Below are 17,591 nucleotides of genomic sequence, written 5' to 3' on the forward strand. Positions count from 1 at the left end.
GTTATTGTCTCCTTATATTTCTTTATTTTTTGTTTGTTTATATGTTACTTTTGTCATAGTTATTATTATTTTGTCACTTATCTTATTGTTATAATAAATAGTCAGGGTAAAGTGTAAAAAAATCCCTTGAAGTATTAACCATATAACATAAAATCCAATTAATCTAATAATTTGGTATATAATCCCTGAACTAACCAATTTGTTATAATTAATCCTGTCCGGTGATAAGTCGGTTGAAATTAACCGTGAAGAAACACATCATGGGTTACGTGAAAACCTAAATTTCTTAAATGACTATACAATTCTTTTATGAAGCTAAAAGATCATAATGCCCCTTTTATTACCATTAAATCCTAAGCAAACATTGCCCTACTTATTGTACATATATATCATATATGTCTCTGCAAACCCAAAGGGGAAAGTACTACGGCCACGGGGATGGCGATGAGGATTGGCCGGCAACAAGGAACCGTCGGCTATGGGATTCACCGTCTGCGAGGGACTTCGGCTCGCCCCGAGTCAACACAGGCACTATGCCACACCCTGTTCTATACTATAATACTACTTTGGCTCTGACGATTCGAATTTCTCAAATTGGTCATGATGAAATCGATTGATAAATCACTAAGCCGTCGGATCTTCATCGTTGGAGCCTTTTCTCGCTGTCACCGTAACATCTGCTGGTCATCGCGCTCGTCGAAACTTCCGGCCGACTTTTTCCGTCGCCACTTTGGTCTCTCGGTCCTCACTGGCATTGTAAAAATGGCACCCAAATTTTTTTATGGAAAATTTGTTTGGTGAATGGAGTCTTGAGGTTAGGCTATATTAATCAATTACCTGAAAACTCTCTCCTAATATGAAGAGATCATGGGTTTTCAACTGTCAAAATATTTTTAACCAATTCACCATAAAATTGCAGGCATCCTCAGCTATATATATATATATATATATATATATATATAAGTTGAATATATAAATAAGAACTAAGAAAAATAAAATGATTGCAATTTGTGATTTAAATATGATTAATTATTGAATTACCCACAAACCCATCATCCAATTTGGTGAGATCAGAGGATGTGTTTGTGTAGGGGAACCCAACTCCAACATGAGATTCCACAAATAGAAAATTGGCTTCTGCAATTAAAGAAGATACTAAAACTGAAGATGTGCTGTGAAGAAGATGAACAGTGAAGATGTATATATATAAATATATATGTGTGTATATACAGAATGGCCTAAGGGAATAACCAAACGACGTAGTTTTAGATGCATGTGAGGAAGCAAGAGGAAGAATGTTTACTGTTGCGTGCGTCAGTGTGTGGTTGGGTACTCAAAGGGAAAAAAATATAAAAAGGGAAAAAGGTTGGATGACTTGTCGCATTCTAATTGGTTGTTGAGATTTCTTCCTTCACATCATCAATCTAAGTAGATATTTGCCAAAACAATGCAGTTTTATATAAGGGGTAAAATTATTTTTTATTATTTTCATTATTACCAGTTAGTTGACGGGAGATGTCACATTAGGGGTTAATTGCAAAAATTCAATAATTTGAAGGGACAAATTGTAATTCAAGAGAATTAATTACAAATGACCAATATTCAAGAAGGTTTTTTTGCACCTTACCCTAAATAGTCATCTCAATTATGCTCCAAAACCTCATGCAATGCTTGCTTAATTTGCAAATTGATACATTATTCTAAATGTTAATTTGGTAACTTTGATGTCAATTATGCAAATTGATACATTATTCTAAATGTTAATCTGGTAACTATGATGTCTTTAAGTCCTATTGAACTGGTATGTGTCATAGGAGGCATGACTTATAATAGAAAAGAATGAAAGAAGAGAATCTATGTGGCCAATCCCATTTGATTTGGACCAAGGCAAAATTGATGATCATTAATGGTTCTGTGCTTCTCAAGAACTTATTCTTGTATTGGTTCTGCTTTTTAGGGGTAGAAAGCTCAAGTGAAAGTGAAAATTAAGACCTATTGTACTTGTTTCAGTTTTTGTCCTTTTGAACTTTCTAAAACTTCATAATACTTTTCTGAAATCAAAATTGGAGATGTTGAATTTTTTGCTCTAATCCTCTTGTTGGTTATTTTCTGAGATAATGTTCCTTTACTAAATTGATTTGGACCCTTTGATCTTGCTTGTTTACTCTACGTATTCTTTTCTATAGTTATGAACTGGAGGCCATGTACTTTGATGAAGGCGTGAGAAATGCAAAACAACAAGAATTGGAGTCGAAAATGTTGCAGGTGACACATTTTTAGTCATTTCCGTCATATTTTTTTAGGTCATTAATAGATTCCATATTTTTATTTGGGGTGTTTGTTTCTCAGGTTGTCTAACCTATTGCAAATATAATCATCTAAAAGTTAAACACTAATGAATTTGAATAATGATTATATGACGATCGCCTTCTTAAGCTACCTGAGATGCAAATTTTCTTTCCAAAAAAAACTTTTAAGTGAATGGGGCCTATAATATTTAGCTATAATCATTGGTGCTAACTGCAGGCACCAGCTTACTTTTAGAAGCAAGCATTTTTGCTTTCACATCGTTCAGATTTTGAAATTTATTACCAGAGATTTCCTATGCTGCTTAGTTTAGTAGCTAGCACCAAGGAGCTCCATCAAGGCAAAGGTCATCTTACAATTTCTCTAAGAAATTCGAACTACACCATATCTTTAGATATTCAACACAATAATTGAGATTAATTGGATCAACCAACAATGGTTTGCGATATAGTTTTTTTTGCACATTTGTGGTTAACATTACGGACTTGATAAATTTCCAGGCTGATGATATCTGCTGCAAACAAACTGAAAAAACTGCATGTTAATTCACGTGCAGTGCAGCAATTTCAGTATATATAATTTTGATAATCTGGTCATATAGATTGTTTCTTGTTTGGTTGCATTTATTTTATTTTGTGTGTGTGTGTGTGTTTTTTTTTTTTTTTTTTTGGGTTGGGGGGGTAATTTTTAAGGATCTCTGCTGAACATTTCTGGCATTATGAGATGTAGAGAAGGGAATGGTGCTGGGGTGGCTATCCTTATTTCATAGTGGTATGCGATGTTATAATAGTGAATACTTATCTTTATTTAATGCATTTGTGAGATGATAACGTGAGTGATATTTACTACGATGAATTGGTAATGTGCAATGAAGGCCACTCATTGTACCAGTGAGGAAGACTACTATGATTCACATTGGGAAGGGGAGAACCAAAACTAACATCGGTTGAGTTCTATTTTACATGAACCCGAGTATGTTATTTGGGTGTTAGTATATGACTGTGTCGTATTTATGAAGTAATAAAAACCAAGGACGTAGTTGTATGACTAGAAAAATCATATTTTATAACATCCTTTTTATTTTTAATTTTTTAGGTTAAATTTATTTTTTTACTTAATGTTGAATGTTTAACATAGTTACTTCCTTTTTTTATACTTATCAAAAATATATATATAGTTCACCTTTTTTTTCCCCAAGTAATTCTATAGAGAACGTGAATCATTAGCTATGTTTGCTAGGTGCATATCTAAATAGACATGAGTTGAGGTAGTAAGAAAAGATCTAATAAAATGTAATTTTAAAAAAAATTATGACCTCAAATATAGCATAATGACGGAACATGAATGATTTATGTAGTCAACCCATAAAGTTGGAACGTAAATGATTTATGTAGTCAACCCATATAGTTGGGACTTGGGACAACATTTTGTTAAGTCATTCTATCAAACCTATTTGAACCATAGCATTTATAGGGAAGTCACTACGTACCACCAAGAGTCAAGAGGGCCAGCACATGTGAAAAAACAAGAAGGAAACATGCATCAACCTTGCCCCTAAGCTCTAATCTGTGAGCATCTGGAAGATCCCATCACATTTTGTTAGTTGTCAAAGTGACAAACCTGAAGTCCCCTTCAAACTACTATTTGACTCGAAGGGATCTAAAACGGCTGAAGCTAGATAAAGAAATATAAAGCACAATATACAAAGTAAGACTTGAAATGTATGCAAGGAGCCAAACCCTGCTCAGATTAGCTCTACAGAAATTGGCTAATGCTGTTTCCTAGGGCAAACATATGGCAACTTCAGTAAGCAACCGGCGAAAGAATTCAGATGCTCACTGAGCAAACAGTAAATAATAGTCTATTTATTATTATTATTATTATTATTATTATTTCATTTTTTCTCTTTCATGATAGAATTCAGATGCCTACTGAGCAAACAGTAAATTAATGACTGATGAAACCGTAAAATATATTAATTGTTGGCCAATCTGTGGTCCTTTTCTGTACTCAGTGAAAAGGTGATAAAATTTGAGCAGTCACTTTTTGCACATTAAGAGGTCCTAGATGTAGTCCCTCCAGTAGAAGAACGATGGATCAATGATTTTTTGCCTAAAAAATTTGACGTGTACCATTCATGTTAACTAACCATGACTGTAGCATCATATTTTTCATCAGTTAGCATTAGTACAGTGATGATAAATATTATTCATCTACTTAGATACTTCCTCCATCCCTAATTAGTAGTCTATTTTTCTCTTTTTACATATCCTAAATTAGGTGTCCTTTTTAAAATGTCAAAGCATCTTTTTATTATATTCCCATCATTATCCTTTATCTTTTTAAAAATTTCAAACTTTGTAACTATATATATTTAAATTAAAAATAACAATTTGGTAATTTTAAAAGAGGACAATGCATTAATTGCATGTCCCCTTAAAAACTCAAATTTCTAAACATGGACTTCTATTTAAGGACAGAGGTAGTAAATATTATTCATTTGCTTTTCTATAAATACATATATCTTTTTCACATGCTCATTTTTTTATGTATCGTGCAGATAGTGCATCCTGCTTACATTACCATGTTGGGACATTTACGTTCTAAAATGCTCGAAAGTTTTAAGACAGGACTTGAACAAGCATTGCACAGAGGAGAAGGGTTTGCTGCTTCAGTTCATATGTGTACTCAGTCTTCTATGCTCGAGTTCTACGAGGGATGTCAAGGTACTATAATATATATAAAATAGTGGATAGTCACGCGTGCAATTATCATGGGACTTTATATTGTTTGATTTGGTTTTGCTTCTACCCTGTTGCAATAGGGTTTTTGCGCCTGCATTCTATGTACATTGCTTTCATATAAATTTTAAGCTACTTTTGTGTGTAACGATTATAAGGTAACACAATTAACCTTTGTCTCATGCAAATTTACTTAATTAATAACTATAAATACAGAAGAAATATATATATATATATATATATATATATATATATATATATATATATAAAGGAGAGAATTGTATACAGGCTTGAATGAGATGAATCACTCATTCACAGTTCTAGTATTTATAGATAAAAAAGAGCACATACTCATATTACAAGAAATGAAATAAAATCAAATCTAAATCAAATCATATCATATTCTATAGCATAATCAAATCTCTACTAATATGGTAAGTCATTCCATAAATCGTAGTTATCATATCTGCTAACACTCCCCTTCAAGTTGTGCGTGGATATCTGAAACGCCCAACTTGGACAATGCATTCTCAAACACAATCTTACTGATGCCCTTTGTAAGAATGTCTACATGTTGCTTAGAGCTTGTGACAAATGGAGTACAAATTTGACCAGAGATGATCTTCTCTCGAATGAAGTGACGGTCCACCTCTATATGCTTAGTCCTGTCATGCTGAATAGGATTTGCTGCTATGCTAATGGCAGACTTGTCGCAGTAAAGTGAGAATGGAAACGACACTGGAAGGCACACGTCTGTTATCAAGGTTTTCAGCCATAAAAACTCACATACTCCAAGAGCCATAGCCCTATACTCTACCTCTGTATTAGATCGAGAGACAACATCCTACTTGTTACTGCTCCAAGTAACCAAGTTGCCACCAATAGTGATACAATAGCCCAAAGTTGACCTCCTATCTGAAACTGATCCTGCATAATCGACATCTATCCAAGCCTCAACACATAAGTGACTATGATTGACAAACAAAATACCACGGCCTGGACACCATTTTAAGTAGCAAAGGATCCGAATAGCTGCATCAAGGTAAAGGGTGCAGGGAGAGTGCATGAATTGATTCATGACGCTCACGATATAAGTAATGTTAGGTCGAGTCATGGATAAATAGATGAGCTTCCCAACAAATCGTTGATACTACCAACATCCGACAACAACTCCCCCTCAAAATCAGCCAACCGATGATTCTACTCAATCAGAGTATCAGCAGGACGAGTGCCAAGCTAACTAGAAGTAAAAAGCAAGTCAAGATCACACTTGCACTGAGAGATCGAAATACCATCCTTAGAGCGAGCCACCTCAATACTGAAGAAGTACCGAAAAGGACCAAGATCCTTAATCTCAAACTGACGGCCAAGATAGCTCTTAACCTCAGTAATTCCTACAGTATCATCTCCTATAAGAATAATATCATCGACATACACAATAAGAGCATTTGTCTTATCACCTGAATGACGTAAGAATAAGGTGTGATCAGCTGCGCTCTAATGGAAACCAAACTTAAGCATGGCAGTGCCAAAACGATCAGACTAAGCTCGAGGAGACTGCTTAAGGCCATACAGGGAATGACGAAAATGACAGACTATACTATAATGAGTAGGAGAACGAAAGCCTGGAGGGGGAACCATATACGCCTCCTCCTGCAAATCACCATTGAGAAAGGCATTCTTGACATCTAACTGAAATAGAGGCCAAGATCAAATCGCAGCAACAAAAAATAATACATAAATGGTATTCATTTTGGCCACAGGGGCAAAAGTCTCCTGATAATCTATGCCATAAGTCTGAGCATAACCTTTGGCAACTGACCTATCTAGATTATGCTTAACTGTAAACACCCAACAATAACCCACAACCTTTCGTCCAATACGAAGTAGAACCATGTCCCAAGTATGATTTTTCTCATGTGCTTGTAGTTCTTCTGTCATAGCATCACGCTATTGAGGTTGTGCTAGTGCATCTGCAACACTAGAAGGAAGAGGAACCGAGGGAATAGAAACAAGAAAACTTCGATAGAAGGGTGAGAGAGCACAATCAGAAACAAAATTAAAAATAGGGAAAGTGCAAGAATGTTTACCTTTCTGAAGAGCAATGGGGCGATCATCAAGCGAAATAATAACTTAAGAAGGCGGAGCTAGTGCCGAAGGTACAAAGCAGTCGATCATGGGAGTAGAAGTTTATACTTGTTATCTCCGACTATAAACCTGTGGAAAAGGAACAATTTCCACTGCCGGAGGGGTATTACGAGAAGGAATAATAGAAGAAGAAATAGGCAACGGTAGAGGAGTTGAAGACGGAACAAGGTGATCATCAATTGTATTCAATGGGAACCATTCAATTTGAGAACCAACTGAATAACTATAGTATGGTGTATGCTCAAATAAAGAAACATCCATGGATATAAACCGCTGACTACTAGGAGGATGGTAACTCCTATAACCTTTTTGAGAGTAAGAATAGCCAAAAAAACACACACTTCAAAGCCTTGGGGTTAAGCTTTGTACGAGTTTGCCCCAACTACTGAATAAAGCACACACACTCGAACACTCGCGAAGGAATAATAATAAATAAATAAATAAATAAAATGAATTTGGATGTAAGATTGAGAGTGGGGGGCTGCAAAGTTAAAAACCCTAGAAGGAGTTCTATTAATGATGTAGACAGCTTTAAGAACTGCATCTTTCCAAAATGATTAGGGAACATTTATACCAATGCAGATTGCTCTGGCTAAGTCAAGGATGTGGTGATTCTTTCTTTCAAAACAGCCATTCTGTTAAGGGATTTAACATTAGACATCTAATGTTCAATCCCAAATTCTATACATAACTGCTGTACCTCCCTATAAGTGTACTCCGTACCCTGGTCAGATCTAAATTTTTTCATGGTACAACCATATTGAGTCTGAACTATTGTCATAAATTTTTTTAAAATGGTGTACACCTTATTTTTGGTTTTCATAAAATAAACCCATATAACATAACTATGATCATCAATTAACAATACAAAATATTAAAATCTAAGGCTAGAAGTGTGATACCCCTCAACTTCGAGACATGGGTTGATCAAGCCCAAGCTCAAACCCAAGGGAAATATCAAACAATTAAAGTATTTCACAAGCATTGAGTACAAAATGAATAAGAATAAATAAATAAGCAGACAGAAAACTAAAATAAAATCCTTAAATTAAATAATAATTAAGCCTCCAAAATAAATATCCAAATCCTCGAATATCATTACAACTCGGGAATCCATCGAATGGACCCCTAATAATGCCTCAACTGAAACTGAAATAAAATCCAAAACTAAAACATGTAGAAGAGTCCTACGTAGAGTCGGAAGAGTGAATAACTATCTCTGCTCGGCAAGATCAAGCACTAAGACTGGAATTGTCGAACACTTGAAAAATAATAGTGGATCAGGCACACGAACAAGTTCTACTCTTTTACAATCCAAGCAGAGACCCGATACACGTATATATCCTAGTTAACCTAACAATATCTATTAGTCCGTATATAAGTACACACTAAAGGAACGTCACTGAACTATAGGGTTACCTCAACCTGAATAGTAGGCAACATACGAAGCACACATATAGTGGGCATGAGTACCTAGACCTACCAAGGCACATAACTCACTATATCTAGCTACACATCCCTGACAATATATGAGCCCTAACCATAGATCCTAAGACTTAAGCTCATATCATGGCTCATAACTATATATATATATATATATATATATATATATATATATATATAATCCATCCTAAAACATAAAATAAAATATCTGGTATACCATCCAACTAAATCAGTTGACCTGACATGAATATATGTAGGATTTAATATTTTAGTTAATCCACTCCATTACATATAAATAGGTAGGATTTAATGTTTTTAGTTAATCCATCCCTAATATGCACCATCCCATACTGGTGCATAAAATGCATACAATCTATAAATGATGCAACAGAATAAGTAATGCATCAAATAAACCCAGAAATAAGACATGACAAAAACCATATAGTTAATCTTGCATATAAGTAAGCAAAGATAACAATTCTAAGTAGCATGTATTTAAGTTACACAATAAGAAATTAACATGCATCTCAAATAGATTGCTTAAACCTCTATAGCATAATTAAACTATTTAACTTCAAGTATTTGATTTGAAACAGTTTAATATCATCCACATCCACTAATTAACTTTTAAGTTAATTAAGTCCCATAATTAGCATATTTAGGTATATTATGCAATCAGAAATTTATTGGGCTAATTTTAGACACACTGAGTTATTAAAATAGCCCCAAACATGGCATAAGCGAAAAATCCAAAACTTCTTACGCTGGGCAAATCGGTCGACATGTTTTTCCCTAGATGTTGACGGGAAAACACAGATGTTGATGGAAAAATAAAGATGTTGACAGGAAAACGTAGATGTTAACTAGTTTATGTAAACTGGTTGACAGAAAACATAGATGTCGACTGGTTTATGTAAACCAAACAACAGTGTGCAGACATCAACCGATTCATAAAAACCAGCTGACGTGTGCCCTAAACCGGTTGACGTAAAGACTAGGTTGTTCGTCTTTTCCGGCTCCGGCGACTCCGTCCTCCTTCATTAAGAGTACTACTGTTTTAAGTCTAGAACAACCCTAAACATTATTTAAACCTCTTATATATATATATATATATATATATATATATATATATATATATATATAACACCTTCCCTAATAATCCTTTATTATTCAAAATCATATATACATATATTTCAATATATACGTATATAAACATCATTCCATACAACTCATAAATTAATTAAATTATATATACACATATATAAATGATAATATATATATATATACACACACACACACACCTCCTTCCATCCTCAATTATTAATTAATTATATATACGCCCATTAAATACCGATGTGATACTCTATGGCTCTCAGAACACAGAGAATATCTCCTCTAGTGGTTGTTTTCAACCCTAACAGCCTTGAAATTAAATCTGAAAATTCACTGGACCCCACAGGACCTTACCGAGACCTTAAATACCACCTCATGCGCCCCTACGCACCTGCACACGTGCCGAAAGACTCTAAACGCGCCTCCACGTACCACCTAGCACTGGCAACTGACCTCATGCGTGCTTATATGCTCTCACGCACTGCCTACGCGCCTGATTCTCCTACTGGCTGACATCACACTCTGTTATTCGCTGGATGTAACTTGTCCTGTGTGCGCGTCACACCAGATCATTTTACCACACCTCCATGCATCTGCGCTGCACTATATCAATCTCTCTTTTGATCCAGCCGCATCTGAGGCTCAAATCTGTGGTACACTGAATCCCCATAGGACTGCATCACACTGGATCAATCTATTTATATTAAATTAATCATATAGCCCAGATCAGCGGTTGTACCAACTTCCATGCACACGCCCACATTAAATCATCCGCATATCATCAGGACCATCCTAGGTTCCACCGAAAGGGTTGTGTGCCGTGCCACACAGAATCCAGCTCCTTTTGTGTAACCCCCGAAACAGTTACGCTTCCAGTAATGAATAAAAATATAATATATGTATATAATACCCAAAAGTAAATTTAAAATAAATCCAATAAATTCTCTAAAAATATAAAACCAATCTAGAAAATTATAAAAAATTCCTAGAAATTCTATAAACTCTAAATAACCCTTTTGGGTCATAGATCAAGCATAACCATTCACTTTAAAAATATATACAACACCCATATATATATATATATATATGCAATTAAAATCCGATAATTCAAAAATCAAAAATCATAATTTATGCTTTTAATTGCTCCGATCTAACCATGGTTATTAATCTATACATTGATACTCAAAGTAAAATCCTTATGAGTTCTAAGAGGAAAGTTAGAGAAGAACTCGCCTGAAGGTTTCGAACCGAAATAGATGCTTCAAGCTGATTGTCTCTTCCAATTCTGGTGTCCTCTTTCCAAATCTGGCATCCCCCTTGTCAACCTTCTTTTCTTCTCTCTTTGTCTTTCTTATTTTTTTAACGTGGAAAACTTTCAACCCTAAACCTTATGTGTATAATTTATACACATTAAAATCCAAATCAAATAATATAAAATATATACACACATATTATATAATATATATATGTAGATAACCTTCCATAATTAACCATTAATTAATTAAGTCATATACATATATATATATATATATATATATATATATATATAAATTAATATATACAGATATATCCTTCCATAATAATAATTAATTAATTATATTTATATAAATATAATTAAACATATAAATAAAATTATGCAAAGATAATTATTTAAATATCTTTATAACCATGGGTCCGTATTAATTAACCCAATAAGGCTTTATCCAAGCCTAAGACCATATCCTTTGGTCCAACATTTTTTAAGCCCAATCTAATTAATTTAAACAAATAAAATAATTAAATAAACCCTTAAATTAAAATAACTAATTACATGAAGCACATAAACAAACAAGAATTTATAACTAAGTCACACCATACCAATAAAATCAACATGCCAACAATTTAATTAATAATTAAGCACACAAATAATCAATCATCATACATAATCACGAAATATAACTTAATTAAAATAAGACAATTAATCTAACACTTAATTAAATAAAATAAATCATTTAAAAATAAAATAAATGCAATTAATTCCAATTAAATCAAACAAATTATTTTTAAATAAAATAAAACTAATTAATCCCAATTAATAAATCTTTTAAAATATTGGGGTATTACATATATATACAATTACTTATAATTATATATATATATATATATATATATATATAAATTGATAAAAATTATAATAAACTATAATATTCTTATATACATATATACCCATATATATATATGCATAACTTTCCATGGGTAATATCTGTACCCATTAAGCCTCTTATGCTAGTAGTCTATGTGACTTAATTGGATGGTCCATTCCTATTATCGAAAACTATTAAAATAAAATAAAACAACTAAAAACAACCATGTAAATCATTTAATTCGTAACTAATAATTACAAGTAAACACATAACATTCAACCAATTTAACACTTATCATTTAGCACACAAAAATTAATTAAACAATTCATTTCAAATAAATACTTAAGCAATTAAATTAATTAAATAATTAAACAATTAGCCATATAAAAATTAATCAAATAAATTAAAATTAAAACAATTAAATAAATACCGAGACTATCCTTTTAAAATTAGGGGTATTACATTTTTTCCCCCTAACAAAAGGAATTCTATCCTCGGAATTCGCCCTTACCTTATTCCATTATCTCTGGAAACTGTGAGCAATTGACATCCTCCCGTTTTTACGTGGACTCAGCCTCACTATGGTGACCCCACTGGACACGCACTAATGATCTAACCTTGTTGTGAAGAATTTTTGTCCATACGGTCTATAATATGACACGGTGGCTCCACATAAGTTGCATCCGGTTGCAAATCAATCTCACCAACATCGATATATTGATACTGATCCTCGTCTCGCAGAAATTTTCACAACATGGAAACATTAAACACGTTGTGGACACGATGTAAGTGATCTAGAAGTGCGAACCGATAAGCTATAGCTCCAACTTGATCCGTAATCATAAAAGAACCGACAAACCACGGAGACAACTTCCTTTTCTTCCCAAAGTGCATTACTCCCTTCATAGGTGATCTGTATAACTCTTCTGCCTACTCTGGGCAGTGCGCATGGGATCCTTAATAAGGGCAATCTTTTCTGAGGTATTCTTAATGAATTCAGAACCCAAAAATCTACTATCTCCAACTTTCATCCAACAAATAGAAGATCTATATGGTCGACCATATAATGCCTCAAATGGTGCCATACCAATAGTCTTGTGGAAACTATTGTTATATGCAAACTCCACAAGTGGCAAATAGTCATCCTAATGACCCTTAAAATCAAAGACACAAGAATAAAACATATCCTCCATAATCTGATTAACCCACTCGGTTTGCCCATCAGTTTGAAGATGATAAGCAGTACTAAGATGCAACTTGATACCCAAAGCCTGCTGAAAACTCTTCCAAAATGCCGACACAAAGTTTGAATCCGTTTTCAATATAATAGATAACAAAATGCCATGTAACTTTACAATCTCTGTAATGTAAAGTCTTATTAACTGTTCCGAAGTGAAATTAGTGCGAATAAGCTAGAAATGAGATGATTTAGTCAACCTATGAATGATAACCCAAATAGAATTATGATCCTTAAATGAATTAGGCAATCCCTCTACAAAATTCATAGAAATGCTCTCCCATTTCCACTCTAATATAAGTAGTGGTTGTAGAGAACTTGGGTGTCTGTGATGATCAATCTTAACTATTTGGTAAGTACTACACTTAGAAACAAAGATAGCAATGCCTTTTTTCATACCTGCCCACCAAAACTGTCGCTTCATAGTTTAATACATTTTATCTCCTCCTAGATGAACAAAAAACTCAGAATGGTGAGTCCAGTTATCACATCCTTCCTCAAATTATCAACAGAAGGTACCACAAACGCTGTTTGTACCTCAAGCCTCTTTCAGTTCCAAGATGATAGAATAGAACCTCCCAAGAAGCTATCTCTATAACTTTATTAATGCACTGCTGATCTATGAGTTATGCCTTCAATACCTTGTGAATGATAGAAAGTGTAACTACCATGCAAGGTATAAAAGTATCAGACAACTCATCAACTATCTTTAAAGCATCCCACTCAATGGCGAATAATGCATATAGACTAGCATAGGGTCGACAACTGAGTGCATCTGCCACCATATTCACTTTCCCTGGATGTTACTATATAGAGAAATGATAGTCTTTCACGAACTCTAACCATCGGCGCTGTCTCATATTCAGTTCCTGCTGAGTGAACAAATACTGCAGACTCTTGTGATCACTAAATAATCTAAAGGACTTTCCCAACAGATAATGCCTCCAAATACACAAGGCAAAGACCACAGCTGCCAACTCCAAATCATGTGTCGAATAATTAAGCTCATGAGGCTTAAGCTTACGAGATCCATACGAAATTGGTCGCTCCCCCTGCATCAAAACACACTTGAGACCTTGCAAAGAAGCATTCGTGTAGACAAGATACTCTATCCCACTCTGCGATGTAGACAGAACCGGTGCAGAAGTCAACTTGCTCTTTAGCTCATCAAAAACTTTCTGACAATGTTCATCCCATACGAACCGTACATCCTTCTTAGTCAGATGAGCAAGTAGTCCTGCTATCTTCGAGAACCCCTGAATGAATCTGCGATAGTATCCTGCCAATCCTAGAAAACTCCGTATCTCCGAAGGGGTAGTAGGTTGTCCTTACTCTACCATTACTGAGACCTTGGCTGGATCCACTGTTATTCCCTTTTCAGACACTATGTGTCTCGCTGCTTAAATTCACATTTCTCAAACTTAGCAAATAACTAATGTTCACGAAATGTCTATAACACTGTGCGAAGATGTCTAGCATGATCTTCCTCTGACTTAGAATAAATCAAGATATCATTAATAAATACGATGACAAACTGATCTAAATAAACCCTAAAGATTCTGCTCATTAAATTCATGAATACTGCTGGTGCGTTAGTCAAACCAAAAGGCATGACACGGAACTCATAAGAACCATATCTAATGAGAAACGTTGTCTTAGGAACATCTTGCTCCCTAACCCGAAGTTGATGATATCCAGAATGCAAATCAATCTTAGAGAAATAAGTAGCTCCCTTCAATTGATCAAAAGGACCATCAATCATAGCCAAAGGGTACTAATTACGAATAGTAACCTTATTCAACTCCCTGTAATCTATACATAGGCGAAGTGATCAATCCTTCTTCTTCACAAACAAAACTGGTGCTCACCAAGGTGAAATACTCCTACGAATAAAACCCTGACTGAGTAATTACTGAATCTGATACCTTAGTTCGAGCATCTCCACTGGTCTCATCCTGTATGGTGCCCTAACAATAGGCACAATGCCTGGAGCTAAGTCAATCACGAAGTCTGTCTCTCAACTTGGTGGCAACCTTAGAATTTCTTAGAAAACATTCAAAAATTCCTGTATAATTGGTATACCATCCAATGATACAGTAACCTCCTCCTCGATCTCCTCTTTAATGTAAAACAAATACGTGCTAGAAACCCCATTAAAACGTGGCATAGCGACGACGTACATACCCTAACCAGGTTTAGTGAAAATAATTGACCTATCATAATAATTAACTTGGGTATGGTAATGAGATAACCAATCCATCCCAAGTATCATGTTATAAGAATGCATGTCCAAGACTAATAGATTGGCTAAAAATTTAAGTCTACCAATATCTAGTGTCGCAGGCTCATCGCTCTCACATAAAATAGCGGTACGCCTATAGGTGTAAAAATACTATGTGGTCAATCACATACTTGTGTTACAAATTAAACTATAAACACTAGTTTTTGAATACTCCGTAGAGCAAAACACATATAGTATATAATGCACTATAAAATCTACTCATATTTAGGATATCACTCTTTCTTGGGAATCCTTTCTTAAAAATCAAACTTACAGAATTGATTACCATAAGTTTCTTTTATAAATTTATGGGTAACCGTCTCGTATCCACACAATGTAGTTATAAGCAAAATTTGTTTACCTGCCCAAATACCAATCAATCCTTTATGATACTCCTTTATTATCACAACATACACTTTCCAATATGGTTTAGTAAACCCATTATGCAAATACCACAAAATGCTCTTATGAAATAAAACAGAGATATGAAAATCACCAGTTCACTTTATTAAGAACTTCTTTGAATCATAAACTTCCAAAAAAATAATTATCATATAATCTTTAAAGGTAAAATAATACTAGTATACGTGAGTTAACATTACCACACTTCTAACAATACTCCCACTACTACTAGTACTAATTATAACTCCTAAAAGAGCATTCCTCCTTGTGATTCGGTACCCTCCTTCTTAGATGGCCTGGTATCTCCTCATTTAGGACACTGCCTAGAAGTGTGGCCAAGCTCTCCACACTTATAAAAACTACCCTTGAAGGTACTAAATTGCTCTCTCAGTTGTTTAGCCTGTGGCTGACCTTGTCCTTCTTGTAGTCCCCCATTTTACTATCCCCACCCAGGACATTCTTTAGCTGTATGCCCATAATCTCCACAGGAAAAGCAATGACCCTTAAACATATTCTGAACCATTGGTATTGCTACTAGTGTCTGCTGAATATGCGGTTGATTCTGAAGTGTAATTGTTATGCCTATTGCTACAGCCTGAGCAATGATGTAAACTAACTGAGGAGAATACTCTTGATCCCTGCCCTGAGTGTGGCCCCGATCCTGAGACTCTTGAGTCTGTTATACTTCCTCCTACTCGATCTGCAACTGACCATCTTCCTCATACTCCACCTCCTGAAACCTAGGCAGTTGTTGTCCTTCCTCCATTTGTTGACGCCGTAGGGAATCCTGCTACCAACGTGCCGTTCCCCTTCGCTGCTTATTTCTCTGATTGTCCTGGCTTCTTTTAGCGTTAACCATTTTGTTAACATCGAAAGATAGACATTAGTACGATTTAAGTGGACCGTAAAGGAATACAACAAATCCTAAATAAAAGAATACGTTATGCCGAAGTCTTACACGAAAGAATCCTAGAGACACTTGAACCTGGAGTGCTCTGATACTAACCTTGATACCCCTCGACTCCGAGACATGGGTTGATCAGGCCTAAGCCCAAACCCAAGGAAAATATCAAACAATTAAAGTATTTAACAGGCATTAAGTACAAAAAGAATAAGAATAAATAAATAAGCAGAAAGAAAACTAAAATAAAATCCTTAAATTAAATAATAATTAAGCCTTTAAAATAAAGATCCAAATCCTCGAATATCATTACAACTCATGAATCCATCGAATGGATCCCTAATAATGCCTTAACTAAACTGAAATAAAATCCAAAACTAAAACATGCAGAAAAGTCCTATGTAGAGTCGGAAGAGTGAATAACTATCTCTGCTTGGCATAATCAAGCGTTAAGACTGGAACTGTCAAACACCTAAAAAATAAAAGTAGGCTAGGCCTACGAATAATTTCTACTCTACTACAATCCAAGCAGAGATCAGATACACGTATATATCCTTGTCAACACAACAATATCTAATAGTCCGTATATAAGTACACACTAAAGGAAACTCACTAGACTATAGGGTTGCCTTTACTAGAATAGTAGGCAACATACAAAACGCATATACAGTGGGCATGAGTACCTAGACCTACCAGGGCACACAACTATACTATAGATAGTTACACATCCCTGGCAATATATGTGCCCTAACCATAGATCCTAAGATTCAAGCTCAAATCATGGCTCGTAACTATATATATATATATATATATATATATATAATTTATCCTAAAACAAAAAATAAAATATCCGTTATGCCATCCAACTGAATCAGTTGACCTGACATGAATATAT

At 34.6% G+C, this 17,591-nt stretch overlaps 1 protein-coding gene across 1 annotated transcript in view; it reads left to right on the forward strand.

Annotated features, from left to right (window-relative positions):
• Positions 1–17,591, forward strand: part of LOC132286298 (protein ROOT HAIR DEFECTIVE 3 homolog 2-like) — a 48,854-nt gene that overhangs the window by 17,585 nt on the left and 13,678 nt on the right. The window contains exons 13-14 of the mRNA XM_059788613.1: positions 2,187–2,265; positions 4,868–5,033. Coding sequence (XP_059644596.1) covers positions 2,187–2,265; positions 4,868–5,033 — 245 coding nt within the window. The remainder of the gene's footprint in view (positions 1–2,186; positions 2,266–4,867; positions 5,034–17,591) is intronic.

The sequence above is a fragment of the Cornus florida genome, unplaced genomic scaffold, assembly GCF_030987335.1.
Source record: "Cornus florida cultivar Cherokee Brave unplaced genomic scaffold, ASM3098733v1 CherokeeBrave_3.0.0_Hap2_Chr11, whole genome shotgun sequence".
NCBI classification, from domain to species: domain Eukaryota; kingdom Viridiplantae; phylum Streptophyta; class Magnoliopsida; order Cornales; family Cornaceae; genus Cornus; species Cornus florida.